This window comes from Candoia aspera, chromosome 1 (assembly GCF_035149785.1).
Source record: "Candoia aspera isolate rCanAsp1 chromosome 1, rCanAsp1.hap2, whole genome shotgun sequence".
NCBI lineage: Eukaryota > Metazoa > Chordata > Lepidosauria > Squamata > Boidae > Candoia > Candoia aspera.
Window position 1 is genome coordinate 243605837 of NC_086153.1, and position 22870 is coordinate 243628706.

Below are 22870 nucleotides of genomic sequence, written 5' to 3' on the forward strand. Positions count from 1 at the left end.
CCCCACCTGTATCTAGGAATGTGCTAGAGGGAAGGCTGCAAGGTTCTTGATCACAATGAGTTCTAGTCACATGGAATCAGCTTTCTTCTATAGTGATCCCCTACAAAAGATGGATGATAATGGCAGAACCAGTGGGAACACAATGACAGACTTTGCTCTTTCTTTCCATGCTATGACATATAGAGGTAGATAAAAGCCAGGACACTGCTCAAGAGCTACTTGAAGAGGAAAATACTAAGGTTACTATGTAAACTGAAATATAAAAGTGTGCCTGTAGAGTGTGCATGCTGAGGGTCTTCAATCCCCAAGAAGTGTGGAGGGTGTCAGACCGTCGAGGAACAGGCAAATGTCAAGGAACAGGCATGGCAAAAGATCCAGGAATGCAGTTAATTGTTGTAGGATAGAATAATAAAATCTTGACAACAACAACAATCAGACAAAATCAAGGTGGGGTTACTTTGAGTTTCTTTCTCAGAAAGATTTTTTTTCCTGAAAGTCCCCTTAGATGGTTCGCTCATTTCTTCTCCATTTCCAAAATCAGGTCTACACTCCTTCACAGAGGGGAAGGACTCAAAGATGAGCAATTTCTGTAAGATCTCCTCTCTGAGGAATTCCCTACTACCAGAATTATGATTTGTACCCTCTTAATATTAAGAAGGCTTTTGAAGACCTAACTTTTTCAGAGGAGTGAGTAGTTGGATATCCCGGGAATGAATAAAGGTGAAATTATTTCGAATTGTTACCTATGATTTTTTATTATGACAGTAACATAACTGTGATACATACTCTGATGTTAGGTATTTTACTTGTAAGCCACTTAGAGTCAACTGCTTGAAGAGGCATAAAAGCAGTCATAATAAGGGATAAATAAAGGATTATTTCACTTAAAAGAAAGTTGGATCTACAGATAAAATGCCCTTAAAACACTATGAAGGCAGTCCAGCATCTTTTAAAGTACCCAAATCTTATGCATATTTACACAGAAGAAAATCTGTTGAAATTTGTGGAATTTCTGAAGAGGTGTATATATAAATACGATTGGGCAGAACACTGTCAAGAAGGCAAACTGCTACATGAAGTTATATGACTCGATACATAGCAATTTAACTTTCTACAATTAGACAGTACTGCACTCCATCTGGGTAGGTTTTGGAATCACGTTCACAATAAAGTAAAATTAGAATTAGTGCAGAAAGGACCTGGCCTGCTTAAAGCAGGTATCTGAATGCCAATTAAGCTATCACAACAGGAATTTGTCCTCCCTTAATTTATACAGAGTTGTCAGTTTCCAAATCTGGGAAGAAATATTTAAATATATATTTAAGTTTCCTTTTTTTTAAATCTAATTTTTAATTAACCAGAGATTAGACTATGGAGTATAAAACAACTGTTCTAGAAGACCCCAATCCTTTAGGTACAGTGTTGCTCATAGAAACTAAGAAGCAACTGGGGATTTCTGTTCCAAAGAGGTCTATTTTAAACTAGATGTAATTTAAGTATCTTGCCTTAAAAAAAAAACCTCTTACATATGGAAATAATTCTCCATTCTCTCTGAGTACCAAACTTTACTCCTACAAAGGAAAATATATATAGATTTGATTGCATAAAACTCAGTGGAAAAAGAGCAGTGTTCTCTCTCATTTTCAGAGGAAATGTTTAAGCAACAGATGCAAAACTGCATAAAAGAAACCATTTTTAATGGCTAAACATATCAAACATTGAGGATTTAGATGTGGTAGTGCCACCCACCCCATTTTACATGGGATTTTGCTAACATACCTTTTCTGAGACAGAAATCCCGCGTCTATTCCTATGTTACAGATGGGCAACCTGTTAGCTACAGACAACAACCCCCTTTTTTTCACTGCAATACAGAATTTCAATTTCCCATTTCCCAGGAAGCACAAAAACTGGAATGCACACCTGCACAATAGGCTGAATGCAGTTGAAAGGAAGTAAAACTCCCTCCACCAAACCCAGAATGACAATAATAAATCCTGTCGTGATCTCAATGCATGACATGGCTTTACCCTTGTTACATCATCACCCCACCCATTTGGAGCTTACCTTCCCAAACGTAATTCCTCCTCACCAATAGCTTCATCTCTTTAGTTCAAATGGACTCCAAGGGCTGAAGCACAATCCCCACGCAGTTAATGTTGGGCTCAGATCCTATGCCCCTCTGAAATAAGCCAAACTTGCTCACAAGTAATTGTGTGTGCAGGCACTTATTCCAGGCAAGGTTCCAGGTTTCTGAAAACTGACTTTATAATTACTTACACATCACTGAAAATCTATTTATATTGTACACAGGGATTCTCAAATTTGCCAACATCCATGCCACCCTATAATCATCCTTCTTCCTCTATGGTCTCTCTCTCTCAATCTCTCTCTGCATGTGCATATGTCCCACAGTCCGTATATCCCTCTCTCTCTCTGGACATAGGGCCAGAATATTCTGACAATACTCCCAGTGGGAGGAACAGCTCTAACACAAATTCTGGTCCGGACTTATTTCAGAGAGCACACATACCTGGCAGCTCTAGTAGCCATATATACATGAAGTATTCCCTCCATACTCAGAATTTACTTTCCTGTGTATGTGTATCCCCCACTGGAGAATGCCCTGGCTTTCATATAGTTGAAGTAGACACACACACATAAATAAACACATACACATGCACATATATTGTTATCTGCTTGTTTGGAATCTAAAAGCAATTAATAATAGAAACACCAAGGTGCCAAGGTGTCAGATGATAACCTTCACTGAGCCCTCAAAGCAACTGAAATTCCTTATTCCAGGCAATAATCAAGCTAGGATAAATGTTTGGTGATAAACCTGGAAGAAGAAAGTTAAATCCCCCTCTCTCAACAGTTAATTGTAATTTATACCAGTGTTTCTCAACCTTGGCTACTTTTAAGATATGTGGACTTCCAAGGTTGATAAACAATGATTTGCACAATGAAAAACCCACAGAATGCCCCTGTAACAGAAATGTGTTCCACATCATGTACATTCATTTAAAATAGTATGATGGAATAAATATGGGGAGGCTTCTCAAAATGTAAATCAACCTTGAAAACACATTTACCTTACCCCAAATACTCACAGGAACTCTAGGCTATCTGTCCAGAGCTTCTTTCATTTGCATCAAAATAGGGGATAAGTTTAGAAAAGGGGTCCCTGGGAATTCTTATACCAAGAGTCAGAACATAATCTAAAACTCCAATCCTGATACTTTCCTAGATTGTTACCATGACCCAGTGGCCTCAAGTTGGATTTCCTCCAATTTAGAAAATAACCAGACAAGTTCCTAAATTCATGTGTTATGAAGCATCAAACAAGCTTAATTTTTATTGACAGATTTTTATTGACAGATTATTCTGCTTCCTGAGGTCTACAGCTACCTATGTGCTGTCTCCAGCATGGCTGGTCATACGTTACCATATAAAATCTTCCTCCTATCTTTGTGCTGTAATCAGTCCTCATGTCATGAGCACTGATGGTGAGCAGGAGGGGGCCCCTATCCAGGGGGGAAAACACATGCGTAGTAGAGAGAATTTGAACTGTCATTCGAAGAGACACAGAACAGACCCGCCTTGACTTTTGGGGTTTATCTGTATGGGTTTTCTCACGCTTCTTCAGTTTGTTAGGATTTTCTGTCTACTGTAGCAGTAATAAAACACTAGAGACCTATTCCTCGTCTCGGCATGGTTCCTGCTTGTCAGGACACCTCCCTCACACAATGCTTACAGGCCACCCCCTGACCATGGACCAATACCCAATTCTCCTCCTGGCTTCTCTGAAGCTGGCTTCTCTGAAGCACAGAGCAAGGTAAAGCAGGTAAAAGTAAATGGTGGGAGGGAGGAACAGGCCCAAAAGTCCCTCTGGTGGGAGGAGATAGGCGATGACAAATTTGATAAATCAATAAATCAATAAAGACAGCAAGATAAGAATTTTCTAATTACTTAGATGGATGAGCAACTGTGACCCAAAGGAAGTCAAGGAGCATTACTTAAGATGCAGTTCCCCAGGTACCGATGCAGTCGATGTCCCCGTAGTTCCCTATTTTGATCAGAGTTGCATGGTGGCACATAAACTGGACTTATCCTCACATTCCTCAGACTACCACTGTGGGCTCGCATCCTGACAAGCTTCAGTATGTGGAGCTGATCTTCAGTAGAAGTCATGCAGACAAGGATTTATGAGACATACCAATATTGTAATGAAAACTGTAATCGAAAACTCCAGTATTATTAAAACACACACAGAGAGAAGTGTCTGGGCAGCACTCTATAGCTAAACCACATTCTGTGATCAAAAAACCCTGCTAAGTGTGAGGGGGCGGTTCTATGATGGTAACATTTTTCAAATGTTTCGCTTTGTATCTCACCTCAGAGCAATAAAAACTGGTTGTGGAGCCAAGTCCCAGCTCAAATTAAGGCTGCTATTATTATTATTATATTTTTATCCCACTTTTTTTATATAACACTCAAGGTGGCGAACATACCTAATCCTCCGGCCTGTTTTCCCCACAACCACTACCCTGTGAGGTAGGTTGGGCTGAGAGAGAGTGACTGGCCCAAAGTCACCCAGCCCGCTTTCATCCTTAAGGGAGGCCTACAACTGTCTCCTGGTTTCTAGGGCAGCACCTTCACCACTACACCAAACCGGCTTTCCAAGTCAATCATTTTTAGTGGTTGAAACAGGATTTCCCAACTTCACTTTGTATATAATAAATACAGACATTTATATTATTTGGATACAAAAAAGAGAGGGTTGTGTAAGTTATGACACTCATTTTGTGTTAAACCATGGATAAAGACTTGGTATAAGTCTTCCTCTACCTTGGGATAAACAATGAATCAAAACTCCTAAAAATGTAGCTGTATTACAAGTTCTATTTATAATTACTGGTGGCAGCACAGCACTAAATCCTCTGTTTTACATTATACAACCAATAACCATCCCCTGTTATTAGAACTTGGCTGAGTACTGAATGAGAGGATGTTGTGTGTGTGCAAATTAGCTAACCATGTATGGCTTTCTAAAAAAACTCCATGAAGGGACACAATAAACAACTAAATGATTCAGTATCACTGTTGTGTCTGCTGCTACATTTTATGTTCATTAAGCAACCTGTTAAATATTTATCTATTTATTTATTATCCCGCCTTTATTATTTTTATAAATAACTCCAGGCGGCAAACATACCTAATACTCCTTCCTCCTCCTATTTTCCCCACAACAATAGCCCTGTGAGATGAGTTGGGCTAAGAGAGATGAATAGTCCAACAGCCTTTCCAGTAGCCTGTTACCCCATATGGAATTCATTTTCCCCCAAACATGCAATACATTAAACACAGGTTTTCTGAAGATCACCTAATCTGCTCTGATTCAGTGGGATTTAGACAGCCATTTTAACAGGCCTTGGAGAGAGCACAGCAACAAGCCATCAGACAGAAAGAGCACTGGATCCAGCTGATCCAAGGCTACTTCTGTCTCATCCACAAAAGGCTACAACTGGACTTACTGCTAATATTCAATGTATTCATGCAGAGCTTCCCATTCTCATAACACAAGCTTCAGGGATAAAAGCAGCTCCCTATGAAATGAGCTCCTTTCTACTAGCAGAGGGTCAACTGTGCTGCATTCTGCCCTCCTTCAGTAACTCTCCAGTTGTTAAGCACTACTCCAAAATAAATTTGTAATCTATAAAACAGACTGCACAAATAAATTGCAGTTTGGACAAAAAAACCTGTAATCCAAAAAAAGGTCAGTGGAAAAACTTGACAAGGGGGGAAAGGTAACTACTGTGCTCTCGGAAGATAAATCATAATGGAGGTCTGCCCATAAAGGAGGTTTTGCCCTTTTGTTTAAAAGCACAGGAGTAAATTGCTAATTTTATATAAGCTCCTATTTAGGCCATAGGAGAACCTTTAGCAGGTATTCTCTTATTCCATTGATTTAAACAGATCTTGACCACTCTTTATTAGCATCAGTACTAAAGGCCCACTGTAGAATATAAATGTAGTATCACAGATAATAACAGATAATATGGAAATTATTGAACAATTTCATTGATTTCACATGCTAGCAAAATTTTGCTGAAAATAATTCAACGTTTGCAGCCTTACATTGACAGAAAGTCCAAGCTGGATTTAGAAGAGGGCGAGGTACGAGAGATATCATTGCTGATGTCAGATGGATCTTGGCTGAATGTAAAGAATACCAGAAAGATGTTTACCTCTGTTGCATTGATTACGCAAAGGTGTTTGACTGCATGGACTGTAACAAGTTTTGGTTAATATTACGAAGAATGGGAATTCCAGAGCACTTAATTGAACACATGCGGAACCTGTACACGGATCAAGAGGCAGTCATTTGAACAGAAAACAGTGGTTCCTAGTGGTTCAAAATTGGAAAAGGTGTGTGGCAAGATTATATACTTTCACCTACTCAATGTGTATGCTGAACAAATAATTTGAGAAGCAGGAATGTATGAAGAAGAACGGAGTATCAGAATTGGTGGAAGACTCAAACACTGGAACAGTCAGGCATATGGTGCAAGACCAAAGAGCATTTTGTTCTGTTGTACACATGAGTTGTAAACGACTTGATGGCAACTAACAACATCACAGATAAAATGTAAAGGCTTTCTTTCCCAAAAAAGTATAGAACCTGCTTTTTACCAACTCACTTAGCTCCAGCACATTCCCCAAGAATAACAGCTCCAAACTAGAGATTACAATTCTTAAAAATGAACTGTTTCAATAAGTAGCCTGAAAGGGCCTTTGAAAATGTATGTATAATTAACAACCAGCCGTGTTATTTCACTTAAGTCCATAGTTTGCTAAACAGTTAGATGAACTAGTAGTGTCCTGTTGCAGAGAACCATTAAAATAATTGGGAAAGTTTCCAATGGAAGTAATGGAAACTAAACACTTATTTTTTAGCAAACTTTTGACATTGCTTCATTCAGTGTTCATTTTGTTTGTTTTTGCTACTACCTTTTTTAGTTTCCTGAAGATATGGTATCATCATTATTATTGGTATGACTTTTGTTTTTTTTACAAAGGGTTATAAACCACTTTGAACATCTCCATTTCTGGAGAGGAAAAGTGCAATAAAAATTCTTGGAATAATTATTTGAATGCCCAAAACCAATATTTATATAAAATAAAAATAGAACAGTATTTCTATTAGTATAATATATCAGGATAATATTTGATGTTCTGTAGCATAAGTGGAACTTAACAACAAAATGTTACGATTGGAATGGTTAGATCCAGCATTCCTCTCAGTCCATTCCTCTCAGTCCATTCTCTCCTACCTCCTACTAAATTCTTCTACCTCATTGCATTCAATGGAGCTGTCTGAGCTACTGATGCCTCCCTTTCATATGTGGATAGAGCTATATGGGTATGTGTACAATAGCACTTTCCTCCACATCAGAAATAGAGTGAATATTGTGTGGGTATCTTCCACATGCACTCCCACTGCTAGTTCTTTCTTTATCATCCTTTTTACTCCCTCTTTGATACCTATTTTATTTATTTATTTATATTTCAATTTTCATCACCGCCCATCTCACATGAAGTGACTCGGGGTGGTTTAAAATTTTACAGTCAAGATTGAAAAAAATCTAGGTAAATATATTTGTATATCCTGTTTGGTTATTGGAATTAATTTCTTATTAGCATTTATGCTTCTTGGCCCATCAGAATGGTGTCAGAAGTCTCAAATAAACTATTTAAAACAGCAGGAACACTCTCCAAAGGAAAGCATTTTTATTAATTTCCAAATCAATAAATAGACTTATATTTTAAACCCTACCTTTTATTACAAGGTTTTGAGCAATCAAACATTTCGCATAGATTTAAGTGAACAACAACATTCAACCATTTTTGTTTTAGAATTGTTTGAGTCACATATATAGAATTTTTATGTAGCAGATACAAGATAAATTAGACGTTTCATATTTATATCTTTTGAGGTGGTTGAGAAAGCATTCTAGAATTCAACTTTCAATCTTTTTGGGAAGAAATTAGTTTTGGACTGCATTTTCAAACTGGCTGCAGATGGCAGATTGCCTCAAGTACAGTATATGTCACTATTTAATAACTCACAAATTACTGCTCAAATAGAATCCCAGCACACTTGATGTTGAAATGAGAAAAAGCCAAGTGAATAGGGCTATGTAAAAAATATTTCTGGTTAACAATTCCATTGTGGTAGTGACTCATTTCTGTAGTTCTCAGCTGACAAAAATGTGATGCCACTCATTCATATTCAGATCACAAGAGCTTGACTTGAGTTTTCAGTGGTTTTCTCAATCCTTTCCAATCTCACAAAGGAAAAATGGGTTAGTTTTGCAATGTCATGTTTATGTGACATTATAATATATATATTATATATATTATATATATGGGGCTGTAAGTGAATCATTATATTGTCTCCCATGACAAAATACTATTTTTTTAATTATTAAAGGCCACATGGCCTAACGAGAAAAAACACTATTTAGTGGTAGCCTTCAGCACTGCCACCTCCCAAGATTTCTTTATCTAAAAGAGAGAGGTTTTCTATTTGAATGTGCAAGCAGACATGAAGTAAATGGCTCAAACAGAAAATAATGGACCATTCTCACTGGCCCCACTTTCTTTTTCTTCTGTCCTTTCAAACAGCATAAGGGAACTTTTGCACTGGGACACTGCTGACATGGACAGGTTTTCTATATAACCCAGAACTCTGAAAAACCAAGGTTCTAAATCAATAGTGTTACTGATTTTATGCTTATGTTACTGATTTGTAAACTGCTCCATACATTCTACCACAGAGGACCAGCCAGATCCATCCATAGAAAGTCACTGCAGAAGGACTGTGGTCTTGTTGAATTCCTACCTGCACAATTTTTATTATATATAGCATTAGGCCTTCTAGAGATACATCAACCACTCATTCATCAAGGGCGGCTCTACCAAGTAACTGAGAGAAGTTGTTGAATGTCTGTCTGGATGCATCACTTATTAGTCTTGGGCTAGACTGAAAAACCAAGAGAGATACAGTATATGTGCGTACCTGTGATAGCAAAGCGCCACTCCTTGAAGCACACAGTCATATACTCCCAAAGGTCTGGCACAGCCACTTCAAGGACCTTCCTAGGTCAACAATGCATACAAATAAACAGAAAAGACATTTCTGCCAAAGTTATAGTTCTGTCCTCCATGCTCACCCTTTTTATAGGGCAGTATGTACTGTACTTTATTTAACCCTTTATATTAAATATATTATTATATTTACAGGTTTCAACATTAGCACAAAAGATAAGTGATTTTTCATTTAAATTACATCCTTCCTTATCATCATATATTGTGTGGAACAGGAGTGGTTATGTGTGAGTTTTATTTAAGAGCAACTTGCTAAAGATCAAAACGGGATTAGTCTTATAAGCAAACAATGTATTCTGTGCCATGTTTGTGCCAACAGCTTATCAAAATGAACCTGCTGGTCCAGTATTAAATCCAAGAGTGCTATCACATCATCCTTTTAGGGCTTTAACATCTCACACAGCAGCTTTTTCCATCTCAGTGATTTACTGAAAATCTGATAGCATGTTAAAATGCTTCTCTGAAGGCTCGCATCCTACTTCCTCCCTAGTGATTAAAAATGAAGAAAACAAAGTAACCATACAGGATCTCATAGTCAGGGAATCTAGGAAACATTCTGAAGGCTGGAGAGATGTTGATTTACTTCTCCCACATTGCCTACTCTGAGGAACAGGCTTCTGCTCTGAGTAGCTTCTAAACTCTACTGAATTAAATGTGCAAATGGTCTACTTAATTCCTTACAATCAAAAGTCCCAGCATCACATCCAGAGGAAAAAGCAGATCACTGGCATGAATCTGATATTATTTATTTGCTTGTTTATTTAATTTATAGGCCACCTAACACCCAAACAACTCTGGGCAGCTTACAACTAGAAATCTATCTATCTACAGTATCTACAGTACCTACCTACCTATCATAAAAATACAACTGACCAGAAGAGCAAAATATTCAAAACAAAACAAACAAAAGGAGAAAAAGGGGCTCCACAATCACCCTGCCCCAAGGCCCAGGAGAACAACCCAGTCTTCAATTGTTTCCTGAACAGCCTAATTATGGGAGCCACAAGAATTTCTGGGGAGAGATGACTCCAGAGGGCAGGAATCACCATTCCTTCCATAGGATGTCAAAGCCCCTTTTGTTATAGTAATCAATGAAGCAATAACCTGGTTGTAAATGAATAAAACATTAGAGGGTTTTTTATTAGTCTCAAGAGACATAGATAACTAAGAGGTATCATTCACATAACTACAAAGTCATTTTGTATTCAATGGGGGAGACAAAGTAAGATGATCCATATCCCCTTAGGAATTAGATACTCTACCTCTATACCAGTAGTTCCAACACTACTTGTATATATTTTTTCATCTTTACTCTGGTCATTTTTTTCTTCCTTCTCTGAAAACTAGAACAAAATTAAATGATCATAAATGATCAGGGCCTGTGCAAATATTCATGTTTCCAATAATATTTCAAAGGAGCCCAGAAGATCTCATGGCATTCGTGCAACACAACTAACAGAGAGCAAGGGAGGAACACAGAGATTTTGCTTTTCAACAACTTGCTATATAGAAAATCAAACACATAATTTAATTTAATTTAATTTAATTTAATTTAACTTAATTTAATTTAATTTAATTTGTCTCCTGACTCCATAAGACTCTGGGCAGCTTATAATTTTAAAAGTGAGAAATATTAAGCAATAATAAAAGAACCTAGAAACCAGTCCATCAATTCATCCAACAATTCATCTGTCCCTAGTCAATTCACCTGAGAGTGGAGTTTTGTTTACCAAAAAAAAGTGGAAATGTTGAGACGAACTTGAGTCTAGCTGTTCATATGCAATAAAAGCAAGCTCCAGAATAAAATTTATCCTCTTTACATCAATTTATACAGTTTTACCACTCACTTTTTATCAAGCTGCTAATGAACTTACCTGCTCATTTGAGGTGATATAAAGTCCTTTTATTTTAGAATTTTATTTGATGCCCTGTATCAATGAGGTATCAAAAAAACTAAAAAAAATCACCAAGCATGTTCATCAAGGAGTCCTTATCAAACTGGAAAGTAATAATGCGGAGGGTGCTATAATGTTCAATCCTAGTTTTCAATATCTTTATCATTGACTTGGATAAGAAAGTGGAGCAGGTACTTATCCGATCTGCAGATGACATAACATCGGATGGGATACTAATACTTGAGAAGACAAAAAATAAAATCCAAAACTATCTTAACAGGTTAGAGAAATGGGCTGAAAATAACAGAATGAAATTTAAGCAGAGACAAATTTAAGCTCTTCAGTTAGGAAACAGAAATCAAACATGTAGGTAAAAGATAGGGTTTGGTAATATTACTTGTGAAAAAGACCTTGCCACGGTAAAGTAACAAACTTAACTCAACGATTGGTGACTACATGGACACAACTATGCAATCTTCTTGGGAATACTGTAATGCAGAACTGGTTTGCTACTGCCTTCTTCCATGATGTTCTTTGACTTCCCAGCCTAGTCTACAGCCCTGGTGGTCTCCCACCAAAGTAATGATCTGGCTTGATCCTGCTTATCTTCCAAACCATGATCAGCAAAGTATTATTGGAATAGTAGTTGATTAAAAAGTGAATATGAGGCAGCCGTGTGATGAGGCAGCAACAAATTAAATACAATTTTAAAGTTCTGGGCACTACACTTAAGAATTTAGAGAAACTGGAAAAAGATCCAAGGTCAGTAGGGATGATCAGAAAATTAGAACCAAGTCCCACAAAGAGAGGTTAAAGGAACTGTTTATGTTTAGTCTTGAGAAAAAAACTAAGCAGATAGAATTGCACTCTTTAGATACTTAAAAGAATGTCACACAGAAGATGATCAAGACCTGCTCTTTCTTGTTCCAAAATGCAGGGCATGTAATAATGGGTTTAAGTTGCAGTAAAGCAGCTTTCAACTGAACATTAGAAAAAAAAAAGAACACTAATAGCAATGACTTTCCTCAACAAAGGAACCAATTAGCTGGAGAGGTGATAGGCTCCTCTTCACTGGACATGTTCAAGCAGAGCTGGACAACCATCTGTTTTTGGATGCTTTAATTTAGATTCTTGTACTGAGCAGGAGTTGGACTTGACCTAAATAGCCCCTTCCACCTTTGTGATTCTATGGTACAGATTTGCAATTACTATCACTTCAATACAAGTCTGGGTTTGTAAATATTACTATACCAATTTTTGTAATTGTAATTCTTTTGCCAGGGAAAAGTGTCGGAGTCCATGTTATCAAACATCTGCAACCCTATTTTAAGACCCATGATTATAGGCATCTGTAAGGCTTCTGCCAATTTGGCATGAAAATATCAGAGACCTGTAGTTAATGACTTATATATAGCAGTTAAACTTCTAAGAAATATATGCATTCCCATAACCAGAGACTCTGCATTAGCCAAAAAGCCCAACAACTTTCTTTGCTTTGTCTCTAATTTTTCATAACATTCAAACCAATCTAATTTATTTGAAGGCCTCACCCATAATCTCAATGCTTACCATTTGGCTAGTACAATAAAACTAGATGTCTTTTTTACCTTCTTTTTAGTCTTTTTTTAAACAATGAAACAATTTTGTTAAGCCCTATTTAATAACTGATGACACTACTCTGATAGCTGAAAATGTAAATGAACTGCAAATTCCAGTTATAAAGTCAAAAAGCACCGTGAAAAAATGGGACTAGAATTAACTATAAAGAAGACCAAACTAATGACAGCCCTAGAATTCACAATGAAGATATTGATGTGGTGGATAGCTTCTGCTTTTTAAGATTGACTATCAACAGTTAAAAAAAACAGCATTTTTTTTTAACCAATATGTTGCAGAATAGCACTTGGTATAATAGCAACAAAAGCCTCGTAAAAGATTCAAATGCTGTGATAGATCTATACCTGCAAAAATCAGAATAATGCAGCCAATGGTACTCCCTGGGGCACTCTATGGAAGTGAAAGTTGGACTTTGAAGAAGCAGGATGGAAAGAGTATTGATGCTTCTGAAATTTGGTGTTGGAGAAAACTCCTAAGAATACCATGGATAAACAATAAAACAATCAAATGGATCATAAAACAAAGCAATCCAGAGTTTTCAATCAAGGCACAAATGACTAGGCTCAAATGATCATACTTTGGACACATTATGCAAAGACCTAGCTCTCTGGAGAAGTCTATAATGCTGGGGAATAAAGTAGAAGAGAGAAGAATAGGACAACCAGCAATGTGGAAGGACTCAATTACAGTGGTGATGGGTGCACGACTGGAAGTCTTGAAGGACAAGGTCTGGAACAGATCATCCTGAAGAAAATATATCTATGTGGTTAGCTGACACTGATTAGATGGCACATAATCAATCAATCAGTCAATCAACCAACTTAATGACTAGCCATAAGAATAGAGGGGATATTCATTTGCTGTATCCTTCCAAATCAATGTTAACTTGGATATACTATTATCCCTTTGCCTAGAGTCACAGTTAAATTTAGGTCAGATGAGAATGGATGGTTAATTTCAAATATCATTCATCCCCTTGTAGTGATGACTAGATTAACAACTAATGTTCACATCAGAGTTACCTAGGCCTGTGATAAACACTGACTGTACCCACTCAGACCTACAGGCTTCTAAAAAGCCGTAAGTTAACTATTTGGAAATAGCCTATGTCTGGATGATGGCCCTAAATAAATCAAATTTATTGATGAAGAACTTTTTGACAGTAAGAGCTATCAATCAGTGGAACAGGTTACACATGGAATGGTTTCTTCCCCTTCACTGGTGGTTTTCAAAGAGAGGCTGGATTGATTATTTATTTATTTATTTATTTATTTATTTTCTATCCTGGATGATGTTCTATTCTAAATAATAGACTTTAATATTTAATATTTAAATATTAAGTATGTAATAATAAATAAAATATAATAATTTTATTATTATAAAATAATAGATGACTATCTAAATAATAGGCATCTATCGAGGATGGTGTAGTGAATCCTGCAGTGTGCAGGGGGTGCACCTGATGACCTCTTGGGTCCCTTCCAATTCTATGATTCTAAGAAAAGAAAAAATGGGCTGAGTAGGCCCATTCAGTGCTAAACTATTAGAAGAGATAAGCATCACAAGATAGAGAGAAATGAAAATAAAAGCATAATTACTTAGAACCCTTGACTAATTTAATACTGATAGCAAAGATAATCATGCTGGTGGTAAGCATCTCTGCATTAATGATTTAAAGCACTATCCAGCTTTGCTGTGATGACATAATATTGTTCTTCACTAATATGGTGGAGGTGGTGGAGGTCAAGAAATAAATCCAACCGCACAGGCACGGGTATGTGCCCATGCTCGGGCTTACGTCGTGGTGAGATAGAAGGAGAAGCATGTTTATTTCTCCTCCCTTATTGCATCAGTGGCCTTGTCTAGGGTAGTGAACTCTCTGCAGAAGAAACTATCTTGTGATTTGCCACTTGCCTGCTGTGACCAGTTTCCACAGCATTTTTCCAATAAAGTCATTAGAATTTGCTGTAGCTTTGATTCCTCATGGACAGAGTCTTTAGTGGTAACTGGGGCATCATCTTGCTCGGTTATCTGGGACTCCTTTGAGTCTGTGACGTCCCGGCAAGTGGACAGGGTGTTGTCTCAGTTGTGCTTTGCCATTTGGCAGCTGGATCTCTGCCCTCCAGCTTGCATGGGAAGCAGCAGGGTGGTGGTGGTGGACACCCTTTGAGTCCAGGTCATTCTCAACACCTCATTAAGGGAGGGGGAGCTGCTGACAGCCCTGAATGTGCCCCCTCTTGAAGATGCAATCCCTGGACCAAACAGTGTTAGAAAATGACCAACCAGTCTCCAACCTTCCCTTTTTGGGGAAAGTTGTGGAAATGATGGCGGTGGATCAACTTTGCAGCACTCTAGAGGAAATGGATTGTGTGGACTCTTCTCAATCAGGGTTCAGGGCCTGTTGTGGGACAGAGATGGCATTAGTCACTCTCCTAGATGAACTGTGTCAGGACCTGAATGGGGGATGTGTGCCTCTCCTGGTCTTAGTGGCTTTTGATACCAGCGGGGAACTGAGGCAAGGAAGCACTGATTTTTTGCCGCAGCACCAATGTTGTGGAATAACGTCCCTTTGGAGATCAGGCTGGCTCTCTCTTTGCTGGTTTTCCGCAAGCCCCTAAAGGCTGAGCATTTTAGGAGAACCTCCCCCTGATCTGAGCTGATGTTGCCCTCTTTTATTCTCTATTTTTGTAGTGTTGTTGTATTTTTAATTTTTATATGGGGCTTGTTTTATATTGTATTTTTTTATATGAGTCACAGAGTCCTTTTTGATTGTGGTGACAACCAAGTATTTAATAAATAATGCTGTTATAATTTGCTATTGCATAAAGGCTCATTGAGAAACTTTCCAAATATAATAGCAGAGCCTTTATTAGGCTAACACAAAGGTAATTAAACATGTGAGCTTTTAAATTCTCAAAAATGCTTCATCTGGCACAATGAAATAAAAAGCTATTTTTAAAAAAGATGAAGACAAAAATGACCGGTGTTAAAGTGGTGGAGACTGTATTTGGTCATAGTCTGAAGAAGAAATGTGTGTGGGGGAAACCACAAACATTCAAGTTAAGTTGTGCCAAGTGAGATGGTTTCAGGCTGCACCGCAGCTCTGTCTTCTGGGATGAAAAAAACGAACACACACACACACACCATTTTTTAAAGCAGTTACTCAGAACTACCTTCAGGTTTTAAAGAAACCCACCAAAGTCTTCAGTAGTTAGACCACAGAAGCTGAAAGGAACTAGACTGTTTTTTATATTTTATATTACTTTAGATAGTGTTTTTGGCCAAAATAAAGAAAAGCAGAGGCAAATAGAGTAGCCTTAAGTAACAAGTAGAGGGACATACCCACCAAGAATAGAAGCCTCAAATTCAAATGATATAAAATTATTTATTTCCAAGTAAAAATCCTGATGTTGAACTGCTAAGTTCAGTTTTCAGTCAGACAAAAGCAAAGGTAGCACGATAGTCATAAGAAATATTCCAAATTTTATGTTAGGACAATACCTTTATCAGGCCAACACAGAGATCACAAAATAGTATGCAACATCCAAATACGAAAAATGAGTATCGTCTATCATCTATGTGAAGGAATTGGATCATGCTTAAGCAAATCACTGACTCTAAGAGACACAGGTTCCCAAAGGCAGGCTATGGAAATCTATTCCACAGTAGTAGAAATCTGACTTTCTAGTTCTTGCAGCTGTCAGTTACTGCTATATTCTATGTTCCAATTGCTGAAGGTGCCATGCCTTTTAATTGCACTGAATTAATAGAGTGATTGAAGGTAGACCACAGAGTTGACTTAAGTTCCCAGATATTGTATACAATACTACATCCACTTGGCCGTGTGGATATCAGACTTCCAAAATGGATTATGCACAGTTCCCAGACCACTTTTGCTCTTGCCTTTCTTACTTATTCTACAGGAATCCAAGTCTAAGCATCTATTGTACTCTGGCAGAAGGCAATACAGAAAGTAGATTATAACACTTACTGCTTAAATCCTATTTTCACACATTTTATTCTTTTATCTTTTTTGTTGTTGTTGCCTTCAAGTCAGTGTTGGCTCCTGGAGACTGCCTGGACCACTCCCTACAGTTTTCTTGGCAAGGTTTTTGGAAGTGGTTTGCCATTGCCTCCTTCCTAAGGCTGAGAGAATGTGACTGGCCCAAGGTCACCCAGCTGGCTTTGTGCCTAAGACAAGTCTAGAACTCACAGTCTCCTTGTTTCTGGCCTGGTGCCTTAACCACTACACCAAACTGACTCACCTTATATCCTACCCTTCCGATTTATTCTATAGGAATCCAAGTCCAAGTATCTAATCAGAACACAATAGATATTTGGACTTGGATGAAAGTATGGAAAGTAAGAGACTATAACATGAGTCCTATTTTCACACAAATGCACCCTCTTCAAAGTATTATCTAACTTTACTCATTAGGGTACAGTATCCAACAATAATGGTGTTCTCTTTTTTCCATTTGAAAATTCCTCTGTCTCAGTGATCCACTTAATAAATATTTGGTTTTGTTCTAAAAATCAAACAATGAACCTAATTCCTATTTTTTTAATCTGTTCAGTGGATCATTTCATAACATGGCATTATTTTGACAAGGTAAGGGCCATAGGCCAGGACCTTTTTAGCCCATTTTGACAAAATGATCTTCCTCGAAATAGCCTCGATCTTTCCATTAAAGAAAAAACAGATTAAGTACAAAGCAGTGTGGATATCCTCCAAAGTTCCTTCAGCTTTCTATGAAATCACCTAATGGAGTTCATGAGTTCATAAACCACCATTAGACTACTGACCATAGTTTTGGGAGCTGTAAAAGGTGGCCTGTCAAGAGCATTTCAGATTTTAGGCACTGCCCCTATAAGATCCACTGATGCACTTCTGCAGGAGGGTTGCTGCTTTCATCAGAATGACAAATGCAGCATTACATTTGCTGCACAAGGGCCACCTGTTTTGTCTGTGCATACAATCTCATGTCACAATGCACATAAAAAGAGGCAGGTCTTGTGTTTCAAGACTGCTTTTGTGATTCTGTCCCCCTGTGGCTGTGTGCTTCCAGTTATTATACTGTAAGTGGAGGTGAGGCTCCAAACACACAGCTAAGAAAAGAAGTGTGCAATTCATTTCAGGCTTTGCCCCCTTCAATGGATCAATCTCACAGGATTACTGGGTCCCAGCATATCATGCGTGGTAGGTAGGGTTTATGCTGGGACACCGTAACATAAGCAGAGAATGGTTATTTTGGAGGACTCAAAACTGCAGTTCACAGAAAGAGCCATATCCTACAAATTATTGGATATTTCCAAGGAATAATTAAAACAAAAAACAAAAAAGATTTGTAATTAATTTTTTTTCATAGCCTCTATTATGAAAGCATTCTGAGATATCAGAGGAGAGTATAACTTAAATTTAAACAGCCCATCCATCATACCATTGGGTCCTTCTCAGCCAGCATCTCCACAAGATATGGGAACAGACTGAAAGGGAGTTCACCCTCCAGGTTGTTTGTGCTACAGAAGAGCTCTGCTTGCCAAGAACAATTAGGTCTGACTAAACCTACCTTTCACTTCATTAGGAATCTTAATTGCACAGTTGCTAGGTGAAAAACTAACTTCTTCTGACATACCATCACTCCTACTAATAAATCCTAAAGGGTAACAAAATGTGCTTAAAAATAGCAACATTCTCAGGCTATCCTGGTCTAGCACAGCCTGTGTACAAAGTATTAGTTACATTTGCCCTCAGATCTAAAATACATATTCCATTTTCCAAGGGTTGCATTCCAAGATTGTCAGATTCATTTTCACTGTATATTGTAGTGCACAAGGAAGGTTTATTTTTAGTGCGCTGTGGCATTCAAATCAAAGAAAACTACTTGCATTTTAAAATAACCTATAAGGTCATCTAATTCCATCAAAAAGATCTAGAATATACACTGCATATTTGCTGTTAGTGCAAAAGTCAGTTGAAACAATAAACAGGCCTTAATGGTTTCTTTCTTAATATAAACTACCACTGACAGATGCATAAAAATTAAAATTGTTATGACACACTATAGAAAACAAAAGAACAAGCAACCATGCAATTATGTAAAAAAAAATTACAGTATGCCATGGTTGTTTTCACACACACAAAAAGGAAATTCTTATTGTTAATCCTTTGAATTAGCTACTGTAGGGCTTATGAATTCAAGCACTTTAAATTTATTACAAACTCTTATTCTGCAAGACTTGGATTATATATATTGCTTCCATTACAAATATGCTTTTTAACAACCTTTTTTTAAGTCAAAGACATTACGTTTGGACGGAGATAGCAATTATTTTTGGCATGGATGTGCACACAGATTTTTAAACGAATATTTTAAAAATTGTGACCTTGTTTTCTTCCAGAAAGTACTGTGGGGCTCATTTTAATTCACTGAAGACCGAACACGTGTTGGCTGCCGCACAGTGCAGGTCTGGTCATTTTTATTAAGATGAGGGTCGCACTCAGTGAGATTTTTGTGAATCGCACTCCCCCACCGTGCTCCAGTTCCAGGGGAGGTAACATTCACATCTCAGAAATAAGCTGAACGTTCACGATTCCCCCTCCTTCATTTTTGGTAAATAATGATCACAGTGTAGTATTTTCGTGGGTGGGAGAAACGGCTTGTTCAGAAAAAGGAATCCTTACGCAATATTAAAGATTGGTTGAGGCCCTGGAGCTTATTAAGGTTGCTATTGTTACTGTGCTACGCACTTCTATTCTCACAAAGCCCGACGTTTCTTTCCCATCAGGTTCCGGCTTCCTCTTTCCCAAAATCGAGACTGGGTGTAAGACCCTTTTACCCACGAAGGAAGCCCTAAGAAATGGAATCTTTTATTGGCACGCCGCAAGGCACGCGCACGCACCCAGCAGCTGTGCGCTGCAAACGAAAAGGAAGAAAAATGGGTCCTGCTGCCTCCCTTCCTTACCTCCTCAGCGCGCAGGCAGAGGCAGCCCAGGATCCCTCACGTCCCAATTCCTGACGGCGATCAAAATACCCGCTCCGTTTTGCTCCGCGGCGCCTCACCATAGTTCCAAATTCCTCGGCCAACAGCATCTCCTTGCAGCGCCACTCATGGTCGTCGGCGCCCTGCCTGGCGGGCTGGCGACTTCCGAGCAGCCCGTTCAGCTGCTCTGGAGAGAAGGACCTTCGTACTTTCCACTCCCACCCTGCAAAGTGTCACTTTCTCACCCCCGCTACCACGCGCTGGCTGTGCGGGGCGGGCGCGGGAGGGGGGGAGCTGCAGCTCGCCACGCGCAACAGCCGCCCGGGCTTTTTTTCGCCGTCTCCCGCTCGCCAACCGCGAGGTGCTGCGCTCTTCGACTGGCCTGGAGCTCCACTTCTGGGGACGTCCGACAAGCAGAGCAACAGGCTGGGGGTGGGGAGACAAGCGTTGTCACTCGAAAAGCAGAGCAGCTGTTTCTAGCAGTCTCGGCAGCAGGAAATGCCACAAGACTTAAATCCAACCACGTCAGGAAGACCGCATGCGCCCGTGTGTGTGTGTGTGTGTGTGTGTGTGTGAGTATGAGTGAGAGAGAGAGAGGAGAGAGAGAGAGAGATGGGATATAAAATCCGGGCAGGATCATTATGTTCCGGAATGGATTTTTTTTAATGCCTACGTGGTTTTACCGCGTAACTGCGGAAGAAGACAGGACTTAACCGAAAATAATACAAATGTTAGGCATTCGACGTCCAAGAAACACAGCCCTGAATCAAAGGATTTTATTTTGCCGCCTTTCCTCCTCCCTCTTCTGTTGGGAAAGCGTTTCCTACAATCAGCGGAAAAGTAGCTTTCGGCTGGGTTGCCCTTCCTCAGGGGCTCGCCGTCTGCTTCCAGGGCTTGAGAGCTCGCAGAATAGAGAATAGCCGAATCGAGCAAGTAAAGGACTTGCTACCCTCTACCGGAGAAACAAGGTCGAAAAGCTGCTCCCGGTTAAGAATAACCGGCGAATGAAGATGTAGTATATAGAAACAAAAGATTCTGGGCAGGAACCACGCAGAAGTCTCTTTCTGAAGCACTGCTAGGCAGCCTCCTTGGAGAGGCGCGGAAAGGCAATGCACATTAAATTCCCGACGCGTGTTGGATAATTGGGAGGAGGCGGCGGCGGCGGCATTGGAAAGCTCAAGAATGCTTTATCCAGGGCGTTTCCCCGATAATGTTTGGAATTCTGTCTGGAAGGCTCTCTTATGGAGCCTTCTAGATAGAATTCCGAAAATTATCAGAGGAAAGGCATTGTACATATTTTATTGTAAACCGCCCAGAGTCCCTCGTCTGGGGGGAGATGGGCGGTGGCAAAATTCGAAAAATAAATAAATATTCAGATTTCTTTCCCCATGGATTTTTTTCTGGAAAGAAAAATACCAGATGAAAGAAATAGTGCGGAAATACAGGGAAGGAAAATAGTGAAAAACCTTCCTCCTCATATTCCAGGTACAGGACAATCTAACCTGCTGTCATCAACCAAATCTATCCGCCCCGTGCATGAGAAAAGCTAATTTGGAAACAACAGCTACTTACAGCATTACAAATGCAGGACAAGCAATTTGCAGTTAAGTCTGCAATTTCAAGATTGGTTTTATTTTGTTAAGTCCCATAATTGCATGTACAGCTTCACACGTGCTTTGGAATGCAGAGCTGTCTATTATGTGTTGCTCTATGCTTCCAAGTTGCAGCATCATCAGTTTCCTTTGGGAGTCTGCTAGGAGAAGTTGCATGCTACTTACATAAGTAGCAAGAACCAAGGTGGTTGTTTTCTATTAGCATTTTGAAATCTGAGGAGAAGGGAATATGAAGTCAACTAGACTGAATGCTCAAGTAAATTCATCTTACGAAACTATGAATAACCTTGCCCCCCCAGGATTGCATGCAGCGCCAAATCCCTTTATGTGGCTTCCAACACCCATCACAGTTATGAAAAGCTGGTGATGTGGTTTCTCATCATTTTGAAGTGGGAAAGATACCGTCTCTAAAATAGGCTTAATATAAGTTATAAAACAAAAGTCCAAACTCAAAATCCCAGTTCTTTCTATCTTGCATTGTCACCCCACCCACAGTGGCACCTGCAATCTCTGCTTCCCTCTCTTGGAAATTATAGACAGAAAAGGATTGGTTTCTTTTGTTTTAATCACATGAAATTTGCAGGAGTGAAGGAATGATGTTCTGAACCTCAGCCTATTTGCAGAGAGAAAACTGAACAGAAAAAAACACAGCAGCATCTGCAGTCCTATGGCATTCAAAACCATTTGGCCTTTTGAACACCTCACATTTCCAGCAGTTGCAAGACATGATTCATATCCCTCTTTTAGGTTAGTAATAAGTAACCTGATGTCTTCCAGATGTTTTGGACTACAGAACTCATAATACCTTAGAACGGACCATGCTAGTAGAAGTTGATGGGGATTAAAGAACAAAACACTTAAAAGGTATCAGATGCCTTTGCCTGTTCCCAACACTGAAGATACCTTCTTGCACTGACTTTCATACACATTCTACTGCCACTGTGAAGCTACACATTATGTAGATCCTGCCCAGGTTGGTTTGTTCCAAAATGCAGACCATTTATGTGGGCATCTTAGCCTCTAGTGGATTTATCTCTATTAGTGATAAATCCATTAGAGGTGCCATTTTCAGATTACTAAGTATATTGAATATTTTTAAAAAATTAAAGGTTGCATAGTAATTAATCCAGAAGTAATTTCTGCTTTTAAGTACAATGGTGAATTTAGGAGTAAACCCAAACAACAAAGGGACGCTGTGGCACTGCAGGTTAAACCGCTGAGCTGCTGAGCTTGCCGATCGGAAGGTTGGCGGTTTGAATCCACGTGACGGGGTGAGCTCCTGTTGCTAGTCCCAGCTCCTGCCAACATAGCAGTTCGAAGACATGCAAATGTGAGTAGATTAATAGGTACCGCTTCGGCGGGCAGGTAACGGCGTTCCGTGTAGTCATGCTGGCCACATGACCACGGAAGTGTCTACGGACAAACGCCAGCTCTTCGGCTTTGAAACGGAGATGAGCACCACCCTCTAGAGTCGGACACGACTGGACTTAATGTCAAGGGAAACCTTTACCTTTACCTTACCAAACAACATACTTGTTTTTTTATGAGGGAATACAGTCCCTTTCAGAACAAGTAAACTTTCCAGTT

At 39.1% G+C, this 22870-nt stretch overlaps 1 protein-coding gene across 2 annotated transcripts in view; it reads right to left on the bottom strand.

Moving 5' to 3' along the window:
- The window catches only part of OSBPL5 (oxysterol binding protein like 5), a 140357-nt gene extending 120171 nt beyond the window's left edge, over positions 1-20186 (bottom strand). The window contains exon 1 of one of the 2 annotated variants that reach the window (XM_063289366.1): positions 19751-20186. In XM_063289366.1, coding sequence (XP_063145436.1) covers positions 19751-19780 — 30 coding nt within the window. In that variant the 5' untranslated portion in view covers positions 19781-20186. Of the gene's footprint in view, positions 1-19652 lie in introns of both variants that reach the window. The other variant, XM_063289367.1, reaches the window with a different exon arrangement.
- Positions 20187-22870: the final 2684 nt, after the last annotated feature.